We start from the raw sequence: 23,298 nt of genomic DNA, 5'->3' as shown, positions 1-23,298 counted from the left end.
CTTCAGCCAACTCATCCTTTCTTGATGTCAGCTACACAGATATCCATCCATAAAGATAACACAGAGGGAATGCAGTGTGGGCTGTAGATAGATGGTAAGTCTTAGCCCTTGCCTGGATTCTTGGTCATCATCCCACAGCTTATTATGCTGACCTACAAAGGCAAGTGATTAGCTATTTGCTGCTGCTATCTGTTAGCTCTTCAGCCTAGATTATATTATACTGTACCACACTGCTGAAAAATGAGCATTTATATAATATACAACATATCAAGGTAATAGTGATTGAAACTTGCAATGGCTTGCAGTCACTTTGAAAACTTACAAACTTTCTTTCAGGGGGAATTTTACCTATACCAAGAATTTTATGAACAGTTTGACAGCTGCTGCATTTTAATTTCCTTTAAAATTCTTGGTGAGGGGCAGGAGATCAGTTAATTTGGGTTACATTAAACCTATTCAAAAGAGCTTAGGTAGCTCACTATTACATGTCAGTCATTGTTGGACTAAAAGCTTTACTAGATATAGATTCTGAAGTGCTTCAGTTCTTTGTAGTGTTTTGTTAAATGTTGAAAGCTTGACTGCCTCAATGATTTTTCAGTATATAAATGATCTTTTGAGATCTTGTTATAATAATCTTAACTTGAGGATTATGAGTTAAAATTGAACCTCTGCATAGTGTTCACTGGTACTTTAGATCAGCCCCCTTTATGTTCAAAGTCCTACACCTGGGTCACGGCAATCCCAGGCACACCTACAGGTTGGGGGGGAAAGTGATTGAGAGCACCCCTGCAGACAAGGACTTGGGGGTGATGGGTGATGAAAAACCATGAGCCAGCAGTTGTAGGAGCTGCAGGGGGTCAGGATGGTCGGGACAAATGCAGACGAGAGATCTCTGAAGCTAGGTCTTGGGACTTGCAGTTTATTGCAGAGGGCGTGGGTGCAGGGGCCCTGCTTGGAGCTGCCAGCCGCAGCTCAGAGCAAGGCCCGAAAGAGAGAGGTAAAGAGAGTGGTAGAGAGAGAATGAATGCAAGAGTGTGGTAAAGAAAGGATGAAGAGAATGAACCAATGGTTCCCGTTACAATACAATAAATCTTCTGTGTTGAATATTCTAATTCTCACTAACCAATCTAATACAAGATACAAATCCTATAGCATTTACATACAGCCTATAAGAATCATTACATTACCATACTGTGTTACATTTTAAACCCTAAAAACTACTCTTTGGGCCCCTTCTGCCAAGCTAGTAGGGTCTGCTCTGACCCTTGGACCTGTCTGCAAGCAGAGGGTATTGTTTAATCAAAAGGGGATTACCTTCAGCTGGCCATACTATTGTTTTCCAGTTGTTCAGTAACTAAGGCTTGGTATCTCAAAACTTGCTTTCATTTCAATCTTGCTTATAGTTTCCATATTCTTAAAATCTTTTGCCAGGCAATCATATTTATAAGGCTTTCCTGTTTCATCTTCCCCAACATCTCCCCCATTCTGATGAACAACTAAGATATCAGACACTGTCTTACTCATTAGTTTTTGCACACACTGAAGTATACAGGGTACTGCTACTAAAACTACAATTATTACTATTAGGATAATCAAGCCTATTTTACAGAGTTCCTTAAAGGAACCATGGTGAAAAGCTCCAACCATCAAACAAACTGTCTAGCCAAGATGGGTCATCTGTTGTAATTTGGTTAGCTAAATCTTTTAGGTTTTGTAGCTGTTTATGAATGGAAACAGAATGATCAGATAAGTTCATACAACATAATCCTTCAAAATCTTCACAGCCATACCCATGTGCTAATAAAAGATAATCAAGATCAGCTCTGTTTTGTAAAGTGGCATGTCTGACTTCCTCCTCATCTGTCAACAGATCACTGATCACAGTAGAGGTGGCATTTACTTCTTTGCTCAGCCAACACTCTAATTTGTTTAGCTGTTTTAATGCAGCTGAAGAACTCCACTGAGGTAGAAAAATGCTTGCAACAATTGATTTTCCAGAGTTCCGAGGGTGAAAATCACTATCACAGTCGCTCTCATATTGATGTCCCCAGGATGATTTAATCTTTCTGCTTTTCTTTTTGACTACTTCTTTGACACTGGGAGCAATTATTGTAAGTTATCCCAGGGCTTTGATAACTCTTTTACATTCGGCATTGGCATTATTTTCAATAATGTCCTGTATCATTATTGGGCGAGCTATATCATTGCTGCATTGTCTTTCTGCTGCTTGGATTACCCGGTCTACAAATGTGGTAAATGGTTCAGACAACTCTTGGCTAATCAGATTATAGGCTTTTTCAAAACTTCCTGCAGGCTGAATTTGCAAAAAGGCTTTGTGAGCCATCTTTTTAATGTCATTCAACGCTATTTTGGGTAAATTCACTTGATTATCATTCTGATCATCAGGAGGGTCACCAGTCAGCTTAGACGTGGCAAGGGTACAAAGGTCTGCATCAGTACTGTGTCTATAAGTGGCTAGTACCCCTGTAAGCAGACTTCTCCATTTGAGTTCCCATAGCATATATTGTGAGTCTGTGAGAATTATACTAGCAAGATTTTTACAGTCATTTGGTGTGAGTGTATGTCCTTCCAGGGTACTTTTCAGCAGTTGCTTAAAATATGGGAAGCAGATACCACTATCCTTTATTGCTTTTCGCAACTCTTTTATCTCACGAGGAAGGATAGCTACCCATGTTCTAGGACCACCAGCTTGCTGGCTGAATAGCACAGGTATAGCTGAAGGACTTAGATTTTCTTCTTTGCAAATCTGGCGTTTGACTTTATGCCAGTCTGTTAGTTGAGAATTATCAAAACATTTTTGTGAGTTTTCTAATTTTGGGATTAATGCTGGCGAATTTTCAGGGTTTAGTGTCTCATTTTGGATTGAGAAATCTGTCCCAAACACTGGGGGAACTCTGGAGCTGTTTGGAAACGGTTCTTTTTCGGAATTCTTTTGTGTTGGGATCAAAGAGTTGGCATTTGCAGGGGCAAAATAGTTCTCTGTCTGTCCTGTATTTATTAAAGCGGTTGTCATATTCCACCCTCCCCCTCCTCGTTGCACGGTTTGTGTGCCTGGATGTGGCTGTGCGGTCGAGTCGTGAAACAAAGTAGTCCCACTCGGTGGTAGGATTCCTCGTTGCACGGTTTGTGTGCCTGGCTGTGGCTGTGCGGACGAATCGTGATACAAAGTAGTCCCACTCGGTGGTAGGAGTACGGAAGGCGAAAACGCGGTTGGGTGTTCGAGGAGGTGCGGGCGTGAGTCGGTGCTGCTTGGGTCGGCTGCGGGATGCGGCGGCAGAGGCAGGGAAGCAGGCGGCGGAGACACAGGACAAGGCGCTATAGGATTCGGCTGCTGTGGTGCTGTGTATAGACCCAGCGGCGGCGGAAGTGAGGGGAGAGAGCACATGGATCCCGGCTGGGCCTGGACAGCGGCATGCAGCGGGTCGGAACCGGGAGGCTGTATGAAAGTGTCGTGGGGTGACAGCCTTTATCCCAATATCGTGTGTTGTGTCTGGCAGCTGCGCCTTTTCCTCCCCCCGGCCGTCTTGCCGCGGCGGGGCGGGAGGGGTGTGAGTGTGACCAGGCACCTTGGCTTTTGCTTTTGGCTGCTTGGCTTGGTTGGCTTGCTTGCTTGCTTGCTCCTGCCTCGCGGCGGAGGCACAGGACAAGGCGCTATAGGATTCGGCTGCTGTGGTGCTGTGTATAGACCCAGCGGCGGCGGAAGTGAGGGGAGAGGCCATATGGATGCCGGCTGGGGCTGGACAGTGGCATGCAGCCGGTCGGAACCGGGAGGCTGTATGAAAGCTGCGGCGAAAGCAGTGGGGGGTGGCGGCGGGGCCGCGGAAAGATAACTGCTGCGTGCGGCTGATCCCGGAAGCAGTGCTGCGGTTGGATGAGTAGGCGCGGAGTGATATTGCTGGTTTGGGGGTTGTGGCGATTGGGCATGCGTGGGTTGCGTCACCAGGTCAACGTGAGGAGTCATGATGGCGGTTGGCTGCATGACGGGCGGGTCGGGCAGTGCGGGAAGTGGTGGAGCTGCGGAAACGGGAGCAGGGGCTGCGGCTGCGGTCGTGGAAGGGAAGGACGGGACGTCCGTGGTTACAGGAGGCGGCGGAGCTGCGCCATTCAGCAGCTCGGGGGCGGGAGGCTGCGGTAGAGAAGGCACGGCCCGGCCCGGCCCGGCGCTGCGGCTGCGACCAACGGCGGGGCCGTGACCAACGGGGGTGCCTCGGGGGGTCCAGGAGCGGGAAGGTGGGCCGGAGCGGTAGGCGGCCCGGCGGGCAGCGGTGGCAGGAGCGGGAGAGCGACCGCGGGCGGCGGCAGGGCGGCTCCGTCAGCGGGAGATGATCCCCGGGTGGCGGGAGTCTGCTGCGGGGGGGCCATGGCGATCGGTGGCTGGATCGCGGCGTGCAGGCGCTCCGGTGCCGGGAGACTTGAGCTAGAGCGGCGGTAGGCACGGGAGAGGCTGTAGACCACCCGCGCAGACGCCGCGGCGCCGGCACGGGGTGACTTGGGGGGCTGAGGCGTCCCGTGTCCCAGAATTGCGCCGGAACGCCGGCAGGGATGGGATTAGCCATGGGTATCTGCCCTGCCGCGGGGCCGGTGGGCAGCTCGGGGCGTGCTGCGCGCGCTTGAACGCCAGGGCAGGGGGGCAGGGTTCCCGCGGCAACGTGCACAAGGGGCGCCGGGGACGCCAGCGCGGCCGCGACAGGCATTCTCGGCACCGCAGATCCGGGAGCGGCAGGAGACTGCAAAGACGCGGCGGACGCGGACGGGATTTCGGCCACCGCCGGCGCTGTGTCGGTGGCGGCAGGGGGGACTTGGGGAGCAGGAAGAAGGGTAGCTGCTTGACTTTGCGGAGGGCCCGCTATAATAGCGGCCACGGCCATAAGAGGTGTGGCTGGAGGAGCGGTCGCACTCGCGGGTAGCAGAGGGGGAACGGCCGGCTCCGCGGGGGTATTGGGGGGCGGGGCCGCGGTGACGCTGGTGGGTGGGCTCGTAGGGGTGGAAGCGAGGGGCGGGGCCGCGATGGTGGCGGAACCGGGGGCGGGAACCAACGGGATGGCGGGAGCAGTGGGAGGGACCGTGGGGTCTGGTGGGGCGGCTGGGGCCGGGGGAAACGGGTGTCGGGGACGTGAGGGCGGGGTGCGGCAGGGGTCACCGGGACCGCGGGTACCGGAGCCACCAGGTCCGGCGGGGATGTGGGGGGCGTGCCCCTTTGCAGACTCGCGGCGGCAAGGGGCAGACTCGCAGCAGGAGCGGAGCTCGGCGGGACGACTGCTGCCGGCAGCGCCCTTGCAGCAAACAGCTCCACCAGCGCCCTGCAAGCTGGGACCAGCTCCGCGGCAGCCATATCCCAGCGGGAGATATTATTAAAGAGCTTAATTCCAACTGTGTCCCAAAAGTCTGGTAAAGACGGCTAAACGGTCAGCATTTGGGAAGTTAATCAAAGTCCATTCTAAGAGGTTTTTTAGCTCCTGTTTCGGTAGTTTGCTTGGACTAGAACTTAATAAATGCTTTAATTGCTTATAGCGATCTCTGTCATGGGCAGAGTGAGTTTGTCCCATTATTAGACCAGTGTGTTACCAACCTCGATGTCGCAGAAGCAGGGTTCTCAATCAGCTCCGTTGTGGGGGGCTGGCCAGGCACTCCTGTCGGCGCTCAGGACGCTGCGTTTGGGTCCTTCCTCAGAGCTCCGGTTTTAGGCATCGCTTGGCAATGGCTTTCCATGCTCGGGACCTCGCAGGCGGGTCTGCACTGAGCTCCAGTGCGGGCGGTGCTTAGTAGCGCTCGCCTGTGCTCGGGGCACGTGGCAGGGTCCCTCCTTAGAGCTCCGGTCGGCGCTGCTTAGCAACGTCTCCGTGCTCGAGGGATGCTGCGGCAAACTTCCTCAAAGAGCTCCAGGGAGCTGCTGTGCAGCAGCGGCCACCCGTGCTCGAGGACTGCCAGGCAATTTCCTCCGAGAGCTCCAGGTAATCGCTACGTAGTAACGACTCCCCATGCTCGAGGTGTGCCTCGGCAAAATTTAAGAGCTCCAGCTTTCACGCTGCGCAGCAACGGTATGCCATGCTCACGACACCTTTCAGGCAGCTATAACTGGTCTTTTAGTTACCGTCCATGGAGAAGTCTCCCACAGCTGGAAAAGCTGAACTGGCCCTTCACACACGTTTGGGCACCAGACTGTAGGAGCTGCTGGGGGTCAGGATGGTCGGGACAAACGCAGACGAGAGATCTCTGAAGCTAGGTCTTGGGACTTGCAGTTTATTGCAGAGGGCGTGGGTGCAGGGGCCCTGCTTGGAGCTGCCAGCCGCAACTCGGAGCAAGGCCCGAAAGAGAGAGGTAAAGAGAGTGGTAGAGAGAGAGAATGAATGCAAGAGTGTGGTAAAGAAAGGATGAAGAGAATGAACCAATGGTTCCCGTTACAATACAATAAATCTTCTGTGTTGAATATTCTAATTCTCACTAACCAATCTAATACAAGATACAAATCCTATAGCATTTACATACAGCCTATAAGAATCATTACATTACCATACTGTGTTACATTTTAAACCCTAAAAACTACTCTTTGGGCCCCTTCTGCCAAGCTAGTAGGGTCTGCTCTGACCCTTGGACCTGTCTGCAAGCAGAGGATATTGTTTCATCAAAAGGGGATTACCTTCAGCCGGCCATACCATTGTTTTCTAGTTGTTCAGTAACTAAGGTATCTCAAAGCTTGCTTTCATTTCAATCTTGCTTATAGTTTCCATATTCTTAAAATCTTTTGTCAGGCAATCATATTTATAAGGTTTTCCTGTTTCATCTTCCCCAACAAGCAGTGAGTGCTCGCAGCCCCAAAACCAACAGAATCCTGGGCTGGATCCAAAGGAGCATGGCCAGCAGAATGAAGGAGGTGATTCTGCTCCTCTATTCTGCTCCTGTGAGACCCCATCTGGAGTACTGAGTACAGTTCTGGTGCCCCTAACATAAGAAGGACATGGAACTGTTGGAGCAAGTCCAGAGATGGACCAATGATGTTGCTAAGAGGACTGGAGCACCTCCCTTACAAAGACAGGCTAAGAAAGTTGGGGCTGTTCAGTCTGGAGAAGAAAAGGTTCTGTGGAGACCTCACAGCAACTTCCAGTACCTGAAGGGGCTACAGGGAGCGGGAGAGGCACTCTTCATCAGGAACTGCAGTGATAGGACAAGGAGTAATGGGTACAAATTGAAAGAGGGGAAATTTGAGTTAGATATTAGGAAAAAATTCTTTAATGTGTGGCTGGTGAGGCACTGGAACAGGTTGCCCAAAGAAGCTGTGGATGCCCCATCCCTGGAAGTGTTCAAGGCCAGGTTGAATGGGGCTTGGAGCAACCTGGTCTAGTGGAAGGTGTCCCTGCCCATGGCAGGGGGATGGAAGTAGATGATCTTTAAGGTCCATTCCAACCCCTTAAAATTCTGTGTTTCTGTACAGAACTATTACCATACACAGTCTGTAATATGTTTTATGAAATTTTTTTCATACCATATTTCTTATTAGAGCTTTCATATTTTTTATTCCATAGTAATGAACAGATGGGTTTTAATTTTTTGCCCCATTAGGTTAGGGGGATGCTTTAACACAAAGACTTTTCAGGGATCCAAATTTGTTTTCCAACTTTCTGTTAAATTCATGACTGTAATGAGTAATACTGAATGTTCTCTGAATCATATTAAAGATTATTACTAGAAAAAATGCTTTTTAACCATATGCAACACACTGAATTATTAGTGCCTGAAACCCTGTCTGCAGGTGGGTGTTCAGCCATGTCGTGTTTTGACACTGGTCCAATGCCAGGCACCCACAAGAGTCGCTCGCTCACCTTCTGTCTAGGTTTGAAAGACAGGTGTCTGCTAGGGACGGCAGGAGCCTCACTTGGAATGGAAAATGTAAACCCCCTCCCTCCAAATTATTATAATTTTGAAATTAAGGGGCTCTCAGGCAAAGATATGGGAATAGGAATAACAGTTCTTTACTAGTATGTATAACAAGGCAAATCAAATACAACAACTATGGCATTAACAACCAGAACCACAAACCCAGTAACAGCCTTCTCGGCCACAGGCATTTTCCCCTTTGGTGCAGTTACGGTCACAGACGGCAGGGGCGCTGGTGACTCCCGGGGGGCAGTCGATCCCGATGCCCCAGCAGGAGTCTGAGAAGCACCAAGGTGGAACGGCAGGAATGAGCAAAAATCCCGGGGTGGTGGACGAGATGTATCAGAAGCTCCGCGGCGGTAGCTGGAACTGCGGGACGTCCCGGCAGGGGAGGGGGTGCGGGGCTACAGCGTGGAGAAACCCAGAGCAGTGCCGAAGAAGGGGCGGAGCAGCGACGGCCCGGCTCCCAGCAGGGCAGGGAGAGGCGAGCTCAGGATTCCCGGGCACCCGAGCAGATGGTGATAGGTCCCTCTTTTAGTGAGGTAGGTGATAGTAAGGTCCAGGTTCAGTTGCTCCTCTCATGAGCAGAGGCTCACCCCACAGAAGAAGCAGCAGCTCCGGGCTGGGTTATGGCGGTGGCAGCGAATTCCTTTTCCTAAGCAGCAGCTTCGACCGTCCTGCTCCGAAACAGAGAACGAGAGAGTGCCTAGTAGATGCCCCCGCCCCTTTACCTGCCCAATTCTCAGGTATCTCTGCCCCTCGAAAAGAAACTCCCAAAAAGAGATGCAACCAGATGCCTTCTTCCCCTGAGGCTTTGGCCACTTCTTTGTTGTCTTAAGTACCCAGTTGTCAGTGTCTCCTAGCAACTTAATGGGAAAAAATTCTACTAGTAAAAAGGAACAAAAGGAAAGAAACCTAATCCCCAACACCCTCCCCTGCCACCGCTAGGGAGAGGAGGGAAAAGGAAAAAAAGTAAACGAGGGATTCCTGAGTTAAGGATCGGGAGTAAACACTTCAAGGGGAAAACAGGCTCAACTTAAGGTTGCAAATTGAAATTTATTACTAACAGAAACAGAAGAGGATAATGTGAGGTAAAATAAGCCCTTAAAAACATCTTTCCCCCCCCCCCCACAGTCCTCCCAAAACTGCTGCGATGTGTGTCTTTCCTTCCACAGGGTGCAGTCCTCCAAGGACAGGCTGCTCCAGCCTGGAAGCAAGGGCCCCCTCTCTCCACTGGGTCCTTCCACTGGATCACAGTCACCTCCAGGCAGCCACCCGCTCCGGCATGGGCACCTACCCCATGGGCTGTGGGTGGATCTCTGCATCCCCCGTGGACCTATGGGCTGCAGGGGGACAGCCTGCTTCACCATAGCCTGCAGAGGAATCTCAGCTCTGGCGCCTGGAGCATCTTCTCCCCCTCCTCCTTCACTGACCTTGGTGTCACCATGTTGTTTTCCCTCACATGTTCTCACCCCCTCCTCTTCTCTAACTAGAAGCAAAACCCCGTGACTTTTGTTTTAATTTTCTTCTTAAATATGCCATCACAGAGGCATTACCAATCTCTCATTGGCCCAGTTTTGGCCAGCAGCATGTCCCTCTTCAGAGCCATCATCCATTGGCTCTGCTGGACATGGTGGGAAGCTTCCAGCAGCTTTTCACAGGAGGCATCTTTGTGGTCCCCCTGCTACCAAAAACCAGGCTGTGCAAATCAACACAAGCCACCACCCCAGCGAGAGCTGCTGTATGCTCTCCACAGGCAGGCCTTGCAGTGTGCAGCAGCACATTGCACAGCACCCTGTGGCTGTGACAATGCAGACAGCCTAGCAATCTCATTGTGCTATCACAATTTCTCAATTGAAAGTATGCTTATGTTGGACACATCTCACTTTAGCATCAGGAAGGACAAACTGTATTGTGGGGAGCGCTTAGCCCTAGCTTCCTGCTGCCTGCAGGCACAGGCCTTGCGGGCGATTGCGGTGCTAGCCAGCAACACGAGGGAGCTTAAGCTTCCAGGCGGTGCCACTTCTGACGCTGGTAGGCCAAGGTCAGCTCCTTGCATCGCGCCAGCGCTGAGGGGAACCGCCGCTGAGAACTGAGAAGTGCTCTGCGCCTGCCTTCCCTCCCGGTTCCGAAATCTGTTCGAATTTCCAGTATTTCCCAGGGAAGGTGGCATAAAAACACCCTGGCCCCCTCACTCCGCCCCACAGTTTCCGGGGGCTGTTCTTTCCATCCCGCCGTTATGCCCTGCCGGCAGGGCCCACCTGCAGAAGCCTCACCCCTTAGGGTGCCACTGAGCCGACCCAGCCCTCCCCCACCCAACAGCAAGGATTTGTCCCTGGGGAGGGCAGGAAAGTGATAAGTGCTGAGATCACTTCCAGATTGGGTTGATGAGTGTTATTTGTTTGCTCCTCCCCCGCTAGTACTGCGGCGCAGGCGCGCTCTATGGGCAGGCTCAACCCTAGGCTCAAGATGGCGGCGGCAGCGGCAGATAAACAGAAGCACGAGCACAGCCGCGTGAAGATTGGGCACTATATTCTGGGCGACACGCTCGGCGTCGGTACCTTCGGCAAAGTCAAAGGTGAGTGGCAGGGAGTGGGGCTCTCGCTTGCTCCACGGAGCGGCACGGTCCAGTCGGGCTGCGGGGGTAGCGCGCTGGGCGGGTGTGTTGCCGGCTGAGGGACACGGCCGCCTACGGTCGCCTGACGGTGGCCGGTCCTCTGGGGCTGGAGTCAGGTGAACGTTGAGGCCTGATCGGAGTGGTGGGGCGTTTTGGGGCTGGACTGCCGCCTTAGTTCGGGCTTGGTCCTGCTCTGTTTCTTGCTCAGAGTGTTGGGGATGGGGTCTGAGTTTCGTCGGGGGTGGTGCCGGGCCGGATCTGTCGAGCCCGGTGGGTCACTGGGATGTGACCGCCCTAGCACCGGGGAACGACGGGGGTGGTGGGAAAGGGGTTGGGGAGAGTGATGTAGGGCTGACGTGTTTTCGGGGCGACCGCGAGAAGGCGTTTTTCACGGGCTGTTAACTGGACCCTCGCCCCCAGATGCTGTGGCTAAAGGGTGGTGGCCGGGGCTACATTCTGAATGATGTCGACTGGGTGTGGTGGTGTGGAAATATCGTCTGGGATGCTGTGAACGTCTTTCAGGAAAGGGGAGTTGTATTAGCTAACTTCTTAGGGGTAGGGACTTCTAATGGGAAGTAATCATAGGAAGAGCAAAATTTTTCTCTTCTGTATTTACAGAAATAATTGTTGGAAGCTACTTATGCTGCATTTCTATAAATCATCATCAGATATGTAATGAAAGTAGATAGCCTTAATTCTTGAGCTGTCTGTATGTTCTGCCGCACAAATATTAATACTTGATGCCCTTATAAGGAAGACAAGCTGCTTCACTCTACAAGGGGAGAAATAAGCATGTGTCTTGGTTTAGGGCAAATTTGGGAGAGAATCCCTAAAGTGGTTCTTCTAGAAAAGCAGATTTAATTGGCTCTTCCTTTAACTGGTTTGGGAAAAAATAGTTTTTTGGAGAAAAGTGGAAAAAACTGTATTAAACAACAAAACCTAAATAATAAAACTTCTTTTTGCTTTAAAAGAGATGACAAACTCAGAAAAGTCCCCTCCCTGGGTTGTAGCTTGGCTCACTCAGTCTCTTATCAGTTTCTCTGGCGCTGGAAATGTTGCAGCCCAGGCCCAGCCCGGTGGGCTACAGGTGTGAGCTGCTGGTGCTTTTTTGGGTGTTTAGTCTAGAGTAGGTTTAAACAAGTTTAAAGAAAAGGGGAAAAAACCTAGAGATTAGGGAACTTTTTTTGCTTCAGTTAGCTAAAAATAACTAAAACAAAGGAGAGTTTTATCTTGTTGTTTGTTTATCTGTAGACAACAATATTCTAGGAGTAGGAATGTGGAGGAGTGAGTGTAGTGTCTGAAAACAAACTTCGTGCTTCTTCTCTTTCTCCTTTACACTCTGGAATAAGTCTTAAAGGTGTAAAACTTATTATTCAGCATAAACAGAACAGACGATTGGGGATAAAAGTATTATATAGTTAACTCAGGACATTCCACCCCTTATCCCCATATTGTTAGCTTACTACTAAATTAAATATATATTTTAACTTTATAAACATATATATTATGCATCTAATATACAGTTATATGCAGACAAAGGCAGTAACATTCAGCAAACAGTGATATTTATATATAGTTTTTACTCAACAATCAGATTTCTTTGAGGTATACATCGTGTTCTTTTATCTTTCTGTATTATTTACTATGTGTAACTTGGTCCTTGAGTAAAGACAATTCTATGAATGGGTTTGTCTGTACTTGAGGCAGAATTGATCTAAACTGTCTTCTCTAACAAACTTCTGACATGTACTACTGGGACATTTACTCTATGCAAAGGCTCAGATTGGGCAGGGCCCACTCGGTTAGTAGAGCTTAGGGTGTTAATTAACTAGGTGGCTTTTGCCAGATGTTGCTTTTAATTTTTGAAAGATTTCTTAGCTAATGCTTTTAAGGTGGTTTTTAATAGTCTATTGTACCTCTCTACTTTGCTTGTAGCTGGTGTATGGTAGGGGATATGGTATACTTATTTAATGTCATGTTTCCTAGCTTAGGTGTTGATAAGGCTGTTCTTTAAATGAGTCTTGTTGTCTGACTCAATCCTCTCAGGGGTACTATGCTTTTAAAGGACTTGCTTTTTAAGGTTTAGGATGGTGTTATGGGCTGTAGCATGAGGCACAGGGTAGGTTTCTGCCTATCTCGTGGTGCCTTCTATTATTGTGAGTATGTAGCACTTGCTTTGGCGTGTCTGGGGCAGTGTGATGTAGTTAATCTGTTAGGCTTCTCCATACTTGTATTTGGACTACTGTCCACTATATTATAGGGGCTTTATTCGCTTGGCTTGTTTGATGGTAGCACATGTCTTACAGTCATGGATAACTTGAGAAATACTGTCTATGGTTAAATTCACTTTTTGGTTTCATGCTTACTTAGAGGTGATATCTCTACCTTGATGACTTGAGGTATTATGGGCTTATTGAGTTAGGAATAACTCTGTTTTGTGTTGCTAATCTAAGTCTATTTTTGATACTTCAATTTTTGCAGCTTGGTCTGCTTGCTGATTGTTTTGGTGCTCTTTATTTGCTTTACTTTTGGGGACATGGGTATTTACGTGGCAGACTTTCACTGGTAGCCTCCCTACCCTGGTAGTAATGTCTTTTTACTCATTAGCAGCCCAAACTGGTTTTCCTCTATGCTGCTAATTAGTCTCCACTTCTCTAGCCATCCCCACAGAGCACTGGCTACTATCTATGAATCAGTGTAGAGGTAGAGCTTTGGCTACTTCTCTTTTTTTGTCATGTCTAGGGTCAGTTGTGAAATAAATGGGCAGGAGATCTTTCTCCTTTTTAATGCCTTTATTAAAAAGAATCAGCTCAGGTGGGGAGAAATTGACGGGTCGCGCCCACGCCGCCACTGCTCCCAGGAGTGGCACGAAGGAGGAGGGTGATGATGCAGCTTTGTCTGCTGGTCTGCAGGCAGAGCTGGGGACTGCGTCCTCACGAGAGATTCGCAGATTCCTCATTTTCGGTCCAACACTTCGGGTCCTCTCCCTAGTTAACATCTTTTCAGGTTAGGGTGAGAAGCAAAAAGGATCCAAGCAGGCACTGGACTACGCGCCCATCCTTAGACATCGCCTAGGTCCCCTAATTCTATGTTGGCTCGTTGTTTTTAGGGGTTTTCCTGGAAAACTGTAAGATTTGGTGCAATGCATTTCTCATTTGCATACTAGCTCTGATGCCACTCCCATGCCGCTCCCTGGTAAGCACCAGGGGGACAATGGGTAATCACCAACCATTAACAGGTAATTGAAGAAGAACTCTTAACAATGAAGCTAACTTAATAGCAACTGGTCCAACTGGTTTTAACTCTGCAACCTTAAACAAAAATAGATAACTTTTTATTCATAACAAGTTGAACAGCTTTGAGTTCAGAAAGTTGGCTTGATTTATCTTTTTGTAGCTTCTGTGACTTGTTGTGTGGGGATCTATATAGCTGTTTTCTACTTTCGTTTCATTCTTACAATGCGGCAAGAATTATCAGTAAAAAAAGTGTGTTGTGTTTCTTCTGTTGGTAGTTGGTTATATGGTGGTGCTTTTTTAGCACATGTCACTTCTTGTTCTTCTTTATCAGCGAGACTAGTTTTCACTTTCCGGCCAGTTTGTAATTATTTTTAGAATTTCAGGGTGATTCAGTTTTTTAATACGGGTGCGCTGTGTGATGAGAGCAATCTATTTGCTCTATGTAGCACTGGTGGCATGGTGGGTAGAGGGAATTTTTGCTTTGAACATCCACCCTAGCACTGGCAGTTGGGGTGCTAGGAGTTGTGTTTTAGTGCCTGTTACTTTTGAGGTGGCTTGGATTCTTTTATAGGCTGTTAAAATTTCTTTTTTTGTTGGAGTATAGTTGTCTTCAGACTTTTTGTAGCTTCAACTCTAAAATCTTAGTGATCAGCTTCAAGCCTCACTAGGCTTTTTCTGTCAATGGCTCTAGGATAAATTATGGTTCCTGGCTGTAGAGTAGTGTATGTTCTTCACATCTGGTCTTGTCTTGATTGGGCTAAGGGCTACTGCATGAGTGATCCTTTGCTTGATTTGGGCAAAGGCTTGTTGCTGTTCAGGGCCTTAGTGGAAAGTGTTTTTCTTGCGCGTGGCCAGGTAGAGAGGGCTCACAATCTGGCTGTACTCAGGAATGTGCATTTTCTAAAAACGTATGGTGCTTAGGAAAGCTTGTGTTTCTTTTTTGTTGTGTGGTGGACACATTGCTGTGATTTTGTTGATGACATTGGTGAGAATTTGATGTTGTTTATCTTGCTACTTCATTCCTAGAAAATTGATCTCTTGAGCAGGTCTCTTGACTTTGCTTTTCTTGATGGTGAAGCTGGCTTTTGGGAGAATCTGGATGATTTTCTTTTTTTCTCAAACACTTCTGTTGCTGTCTTCCCCCACACAATGATGTCATTAATATGTTGCAGATGTTCTGGAGCCTCACTCTTTTTTAGTGCAGTCTGGATTAGTCTATGGTAGATGGTGGGGCTGTGTTTCCACCCCAGGGCAGTCAGTTTTAGGTGTACTGCACGCTTTTTTAGGTGAAGGTAATCTGAGGCCTGCATTCTCTTGCTAGAGGAATGGAGAAAAATGCATTAGTAATATTGATGGTATGCCACTTTGTTGCTTTGGACTTCAGCTCGTACTGGAGTTCTAGCATGTCTGGCACAGCAGCGCTTAGCGTTGGAGTCACTTCATTTAATGCACGGTAGTCTACAGTCAATCTCCGTTCTCCTTTAGATTTACGTACAGGCTAAATGGGGCTGTTGAAGGGTGAGTGGGTCTTGCTGACTACCTCTTGGTTCTCTAGTTTACGGATTATTTTGTGGATGGGGATTATGGTATCTCGATTTGTTCTGTATTGTCAGCGGTGTACTGTTGAGGTGGCAATTGGTACTTGTTCTTGTACTTTCAGGAGTCTCACTGTAGATGGGTGTGGTATTCACATGCCCTCTGAACAGAGAGAAGCTGTGAGAGAAGCAGTGAAAAGAATGATCAAAACAATTCTTATCTCATTTGCTGCTCCTGTGTTTGTGCCCATGTGGAATGTGTTCTGGAGATTGTTTACCCAAGGTGATTGCTTGATTGGATTCTGGTGATGGTTGTTTGGATTCATTGCCAATGGGAACCACATGTGTGTCGGGGCTCGGGCAGAGAGTCGTGTTTGCTAGTTAGTGGTAAGTATGATATAGTATAGTATTTCTCTTTAATATAGTTGTAATGTAATATAGTACAGTTTTAATAAAGTGAGTGTTCAGCATTCTGAAGCCTTGGAGTCAGATGCCAATCATTCCTGTGACAGGGGCACCCAGCAATTACTATAGATGGGTTTTCTGATAGTCTAGGTAAGGTGTTCAATTGCTTGATGCCTTCTGTCTTTACAGCAGCTATTATAAATGCCCATTTGAGTCCTTTTGAGTCTTTGAAATACTTACTTTGGAGGAAGTCTATGCTTAAAATGTATGGGGCTTCTGGGCCAGTCACAATAGGGTGTTTCTTCTACTCATTTCTAGTCAGGTTCACTTCAGTTTCTACTAAAGTAAAATTCTGTGATCCCCTTGCGTTATCAGTAATAGAAACAGATTCTGCCCCCACATTTCTTGATGGGATTAATGTGCACTAGTGTTGACTAAAGCTTTATATTCTTGTGGTTCAGATGTGCCAGGCTAATGAATCTACACAATCCAAAAAACACGTTTTTTTTCTAGCCTCTACCTGGCCAGAGGCAGGACCCCACTAAGCCTGGTTATCCTTTTTTTCTTGGGCATATGTCTTGGAGGTTCCTTTAAGGGGATTGAAAATATCGTCATCATCATTATATATGGCAGTTTGGTTACGGGCTATTTTAGCTGCTTCTCTTTTGGTGGAATTTTCTCTCTGAGTTTTGCTTTCTTTCAATTCACACACCTGTTGTGCTACAGCAGCAGTAGATTTTCTATTCTATTTCCTCGTGGTTTTTTCTGCAATCATGTAGGAAGAACTACAGCTCAGTTCGTGGGGTGTACCTTCTCTCCCCATCTGGGGAACTTCTGTGTTGGATACCAGAACTTCTGATCTGTACTGCCAAGATTTAGAGAAAGTCTTCTTTAATCTCTTCCCTGAGTTTTTTGTGATTCTCTTCTATCTTATCTTCTAATTTCTGCAGATGTGTTTCTATCACTGTGATTCTGGCATGTGTTGGGCCATGTACAGCATCTGCATATGTTGGGAGCTTTTTCGCTATATTAAGCACAGTCTCTTCACTGTCATCCTGCTTCATTATTGCTAAAGCAGAAGCGTATTCTTGTGGCCTAAGTCGTATAAGTTTTCGCCACATTACGGATGTACATGGCACTAAGTCTGGCTTTACAGTGTTGACGTCATTTGAGAAGATAATCTCTGCCACTGCTATTTTCTTTAAGCATTGAATTTCTTGTTTTACGGTCTTCTACTGAGTTTGTTGCATATAGAGATCGTTTGTACACAGATATCGTTGTGTTACACTTTCCAGGACCCGTGCCCAGAGGCTGTGAGGGTTAGCCTCCTTCATCGTTCTTTGGTCGATGATGGGATTATGTGACAGGGATCTCAAATGCTTCATCTCTCTACTGTTTAAAATTGTAGCTTTGCCTGCAGCATCTTAAAGACGGAGTAACTAGCTAATTATAGATTCATCGGGTTTTCAAGTGTAATCTTTTTTTAGACTATGAAGGTCTTTTAGGGAATAGGACTTAATAGTGGCTTCTGATCTTGTGTCAGTTGCTTTAATTTTGGCTTTTGTATCAGTAATTGGTGTTGAGGGTCCTTCCCCCGGATCATCATCATCGGTTACTATAGGGCTCGCCTTGGCCAGGTTTTGGGGTGTCCCCGGCTGGCTGCTGCAGGTCCAAATAGCGCAGTCCTGTTCAGCACAGCCTGTCCGAGTTCCCAGGCAGCTCCAGAGCCACAGGCAACCTTATCAAGCTCAGCTCTTAAGTGATTTCAGCTCTTTGGTTATTTCAGCTCTTTAGCTTGCTAAGTGCCTTTGGCAGATGCAGGGAGAGAGAAGAGAAGGCTGTATGACGTTCCACAGAGATGTCCTTTATTGATCTTCTGCAAAGGTCTCAGGGACAGCATCTTCTGACAAACTGGGCAAAAGTAGCTCTTTATATAGGGTACAAGAGTTTTAGAAATTGTCCAATAGTAAAGGTCAAAAGGAAAATGACCTATCATCTTACAGAGAGATAAGCAAGGGTCCGAAGGCAGAAGAGAGGGGATTCTAAGTCATCATGACTCAGCATTTCCTATCTTAGGCTGCTGACTGCCAGGGAGGTCTTGCAGGCCCTGTGCCTGCTACAGGTTACTGGCTGATTGGTTTTGCTTGTGTGCTTCTTTCCTGTGGAGACTGCCAGTGGCTTAGGCTCACTGTCTGGTTTAGCTGCAACCTCAGTAGTTGGGGTGTTAGCTGCAGCCTGAGTGACTGGGGTAGCTGCTGATTTAGCTCCCTGCGCCCCTGCTTCTTATCTGCTGCCCTACAGATAGCACTTCTCTTTTAGCTATTTCCCCACTTCAGCTGGGTTCTGAATTTGTTCATGTGAAAAATCCCAGGCTACAGCGATAGAAAATTATTTCAGGGTTTGGCTCATATCTTCTTATTCTCTACACCACTCAGGATTTTCCACGTCTGGGTCTACTTCTGGGTCAGGGGTCTCATCAGCTCCTCTGGACATCTCAGCCCTCATTCTAGAGAAGTTGTAGACCATATAAAGGAAGCTTGCCAGATTAAATACCAGAAAGATGGTCTCTTTAACATTTAGGGGAAACTGAACATTCTCAAAAAGTCACATAACAGATTCAAAGGAGAAGAAGTATTGGATTTTACCAATATTACTGAACAGGACTGCCTTGGCTTGTCTGGCCTCAGCTGCTGAACCAAATAGCGGCACCTGTGGTCCTTTCTCCCCAGAGACCCTATTCAGTACTTGTGGTCGCAGCTGGGCACGTGGGGACAAGTCCAGGCACGTCCCGAGCTCCAGTGCTTACGGCTGGAGCTTGCTATTGAAGAGGGTCACTCCTCAGGCCTTCCTGAGCTGGAGAAACCCTTTAAGGCGATGGTGAGGGAGAAGTGGATCCTGATGGAGAGTTTTTAATCCAGAGTTTTTATTTTGGGCCACATGGCCTCTGAATCCTGCAACAACTCCAACAGAACTCCCGACCGTGTGGTGTGCTTGTCCTTTTACCTGGGGAGAGGGTTAGGGGAGGGAACACAGGGACCACCAACCAGGTACGGGGGGAGGGGGTCTCAGGTGAGAAGGACACCTGGGTGGGCCAATGGCCCCCCAGGGGGTGGAGAGCATCCTTTAACCCTGCCAATCACTCGATGCCTTCTGGAATTTCTGGTTTGATGGACAGTGCCCAGCAGAGGTCAAGGGTGGGGAATTGACACACCACCTGGGGAAGGAAACTTCAGGGGAGGGGCTAGGGAAACTGAGGCACACCATGACAACACACCGCAACAAAGAAGGAAAGGAAAGGCCTCATTCCCTGCTCTTCCTCTAACAAACCAGGTGCAATTAATAATAAATTTTTAAAACATACTACTGGAACTGGGACGCAGGGTAGGATGAAGAAACCATAAACTATACATATCATAACCAGACTCCAGTATCTTTGTAAACGCCCTATAAATCATTATCACCAAGGCCAGCACAATAGCTATTCTAATCCGTGCCCCTCTACTGTAAAAGTTACGTGTTTGGGATAATAATCTTAGTGACCAGAAAGGTATTAAAACCTCAAAAAAGCTTAGAGACTAGAACTACATGAAGGCCTCTACGTTGGGCACCACTAGATGTATTTGTCCTGGTTCAGGCCAGATTTGGGAGAGAACCCCCAAAGGGGTTCCTCTAGAATAGCAGATTCAATTGGCCCCTCCCCCAACCGGTTTGGGAAAAAATACCTCATTGGAGAAAAGTGGAAAAAGCTGTTTATTGAACAATAAAACCTAAACAATATTGAACAGTAAAACCTCTTGCTGCTCTAAAAGAGATGACAAACTCAGAAAAGTCTCCTCCCTGGGTTGCAGCTTGGCTCACTCAGTCTCTTATCAGTCTTTCTGATACTGGAAATGCTGCAGCCCAGGCATAGCCCGGTGGGCCACAGGTGCGAGCTGCTGGTGCTCTTCCAGGTGTTCAGTCTAGAGCAGGTTTAAACAGGTCGGAAGAAAAGGGAAAAAGAAAAACAAACTACAGTCTCGGGAACTTCTTTGCCTCAGCTAGCTAAAACTAACTAAAACAAAGGAGAGCTCTGTCCTGCTGTCTGTCCATCCACAGACAGCAACAGTCCAGGAGGAGGAATGTGGAGGAGTGAGTGCAGTGTCTGAAAACAAACTGTGCACTTCTCTCCCCCCATCACTCTCTGGAATAGGTCTTAAAGATGCAAAACTTATTATTCAGCATAAACAGAACAGACAATTGGGGATAAAAGCATCATACAGTCAACTCAGGACATTAGGGGAACACGGCAAGGGAAGTATTTGATAAAGGAGAGAGAATCATCCAGATTCTGCTGGAAGCCAGCTTTGCCATCAAGAAGAGCAAAGTCAAGGGACCTGCCCGAAAGATCCAGTTCCTGGGAGTAAAGTGGCAAGATGGACGGCATGAGATTCCCACTGAGGTCATCAATAAGATCACTGCAATGTCTCCACTGACCAGCAAGAAGGAAACAAAGCTTTCCTAGGTGCCATAAGTTTTTGGAGAATGCACATTCCTGAGTACAGGCAGATCATGAGCCCACTCTACTTGGTTACCCGCAAGAAGAACAATTTCCACTGGGGCACTTAACAGCAGCAAGCCTTTGCCTAGATCAACAGGAGATCGCTCATGCAGTAGCCCTCGGCCCAGTCAGGATGGGATCAGAGGTGAGGAATGTGCTTGCAGGCAAAAACAGTGGCTTGTCCTGGAGCCTGTGGCAGAAGGTGCCTGGGGAGACTCGAGGCCAACCACTGGGATTCTGGAGCTGAAGTTACAGAACATCCAAAGCCAACTACACTCCCACAGAGAAGGAAATCTTGGCTGCCTATGAAGGAGTTCAAGCCGCCTCAGAGGTGATTGGCACGGAAGCACAACTCCTAGCACCCCAACTACCGGTGCTGGGGTGGTTGTTTAAAGGAAAGTTTCCCTCTACCCACCATGCCACTGATGCCATATGGAGCAAATGAATTGCCCTCATCACACAGTGTGCCCGTATTGGAAACTTGAATCGCCCCGGGATTTTGGAAATAATTACAAACTGGCCGAAAGGTGAAAACTTTGTTCTCACTGATGAAGAGGAGTGGGAACAAGTAAGATGGGCTGAAAAAGCTCCACCGTACAACCAACTACCAGCAGAAGAAACATGATACACTCTTTTCACTGACAGTTCCTGTCGCATTGCATCGGAGGGATGAAAAGAAAGTGAAAAGCAGCCATATGGAGCCCCACATGACAGGCTGCACAAGCTACTGAAGGAGAAGGTGGATCAAGTCAACTTGCTGAACTCAAGGCTGTTCAGCTGGCCCTGGACATTGCTGAAAGAGAGAAGTGGCCAAAGCTCTACCTTTATACTGATTCGTGGATGGTAGCCAATGCTCTGTGGGGCTGGCTGGAAAGATGGAAAAAGGTCAATTGACAGCGTAGAGGAAAACCAATTTGGGCTGCTGAAGAATGGAAAGACATTGCCAGTCAGGTAGAAAGCTATCTGTGAAAGTCCATCATGTAAATTCTCATGTCCCCGAATCGGGCTAATGAGGAGCACCAAACCAATAAGCAGGTAGATCAGGCTGCAAAGATAGAGGTGTTGTTGAGAGCTTTGTAACAAGCTGGCTCTGGGATAAGGGTCACAGCCAGATTAATCTGCCCGAGATACAGAATGAAGGGAGCTGCCATTCCAAATGAAACTGTGTCCTTGTCCCACGGATAGAGGAATGCACAAAAACAGGTGGTAAAAGGAAAACATAGCAAAGCATAGCTTGGGAAAGCAGTAGCAGATGCACAAAACAGCACGTAGGTAGCTGATAGTTAATTAGCCAATGGTGAGCTGGAATTTTGCACTATGCATGAGCTTATTAAGAAGTGTATAATAACTGGCGATTCGGGGAATAAAGTTGAGACTTGTTGTTCATCATCTGGTGTGCAAGTCTTCCTTCTCCATCAAGGTGTCACAGATTTAGATTGGCAACATAAGGGGGAGTTGTTCCTAGCTCGATGGGCCTATGATGCCACAGGTCATCAGGGTAGAGATACTACCTATAAGTGGGCATGAGACCAAGGGGTAGATTTAACCATGGACAGTATTTCTCAGGTTATCCATGACTGTGAGACATGTGCTGCGATCAAGCAGGCCAAGCGGGTGAAGCCCCTATTGTATGGTGGGCGATGGTCCGAATATAAGTATGGGGAGGCCTGGCATATTGACTACATCACCCTTCCCCAAACCTGCCAAGGCAAGCACTATGTGCTGACCATGGTGGAAGCCACCACTGGATGGTTGGAGACCTACCATGTGCCTCACGCTACTGCCCGGAACACCATCTTGGGCCTGGAAAAGCAAGTCCCGTGGAGATATAACACCCCTGAGAGAATTGAGTTTGTCAACGGGACCCATTTCAAGAATGGCCTTATAAGCACCTATGCCAGAGAACATGGTATTGAATGGATATATCATATCCCTTATCATGCACCAGCTGCCAGGAAAGTTAAACAGTGAAATGGACTACTTAAGACTACCCTGAAGGCACTTGGCAGGGGTGTCACGGTGAAGACTATGTCCCAGATAGGTGACAACTGGGGCGCGACAGACCCCCCTTGCAAGCTCCTCAGAATCCCAGCTACCAGCGGTGGTTCGGCGCAGGAACAAAGGGTGGTAGCACGGGTCTTGGGGTGAAACTGGGGTGGTTTTATTTCATGATCAGCACCCAAGATCCAGGCTTGGGGCTAACAAGAGCTTTCATACCTCGCTCGGGAGGAGGGGTTTAGGGTAGCAAACCAATAGGGGTATGGTTGGGGAGGGGTTGAAGGCAGGGTATTTTACATTTGAACCAATAAATGAGCACTAGGGAGGGGAATAACTTGGGTAAACTAATAGGGTTCCAAAGGACACAAAATAAACAGGGAATTCTCCAGAAGAGAGGGCAGGTTTGGAGGAGAACTGACACCCACTGGGAGGGGGGAGCAAGGGGGATTCGGGGAAAAAAGGGCAGGGATAGGAGGGATTAACAACTGGGAAGATGGGGGTTTAAAACTTGGTAGGGAGTGGCATAAGGGGATTGCAAAATCACAAATCGAACAGTAAGCATACCAATAAAACTAAAGAAAACACTTCATCACAGGGGAACTTTTAGAAATTGGGACATGAACTTAGCAAAAGCCACCTGGATGGTCAACACCCATGGGTCCATCAATTGAGCTGGTCCTGCCCAGTCTGAACCCTTGCACACAGTGGAGATAAAGTCTCTGTGGTACACGTGAAAAGTATTTTAGGAAAGACTGTTTAGATTAGTCCCACCTCATGCAAAGGCAAACCCATCCGTGGGATTGTTTTTGCTCAAGGACCTGGTTATGCTTGGTGGACAATGCAGAAAGATGGAGAAGCCCCTTGTGTACCTCAGGGAAACCTAGTCTTAAGTGAGATCTCTGTGTAAGGTTGCATTGTGTAGAGTTTATTGATTTGGGCATGATGCGCATGGTAATAGAATAAGGGGTGGATAATATCTTGGCTTTCAAATGCAAGATGTGGTGGGGTGTGAATGTTCTATTGCCATCTGTTAGAGGTGGGACAGTTATCCTTTGTTAATTGGCCCACTCTTAAAAC

General features: G+C 47.9%; 1 protein-coding gene across 5 annotated transcripts in view; it reads left to right on the top strand.

The window, feature by feature from the left end:
• Positions 1 to 9,822: 9,822 nt before the first annotated feature.
• LOC121357718 (5'-AMP-activated protein kinase catalytic subunit alpha-1-like) overlaps positions 9,823 to 23,298 on the top strand; it is a 48,340-nt gene continuing 34,864 nt past the window's right edge. For 4 of the 5 annotated variants that reach the window (XR_005955757.1, XM_041475258.1, XM_041475257.1 and 1 more), the window contains exon 1: positions 9,825 to 10,471. Coding sequence is in view for 4 of the 5 variants with exons in the window: in XM_041475258.1 (XP_041331192.1) it covers positions 10,336 to 10,471 (136 nt within the window). In the remaining variant the exon portion in view is untranslated. Of the gene's footprint in view, positions 10,472 to 23,298 lie in introns of all 5 variants that reach the window. The other variant, XM_041475260.1, reaches the window with a different exon arrangement.

Source organism: Pyrgilauda ruficollis, unplaced genomic scaffold (genome assembly GCF_017590135.1).
Source record: "Pyrgilauda ruficollis isolate IOZ18807 unplaced genomic scaffold, ASM1759013v1 scaffold345, whole genome shotgun sequence".
NCBI classification, from domain to species: domain Eukaryota; kingdom Metazoa; phylum Chordata; class Aves; order Passeriformes; family Passeridae; genus Pyrgilauda; species Pyrgilauda ruficollis.
Note: the sequence above shows the minus strand (reverse complement) of the source record. Positions and strands in the feature narration are given on the sequence as shown.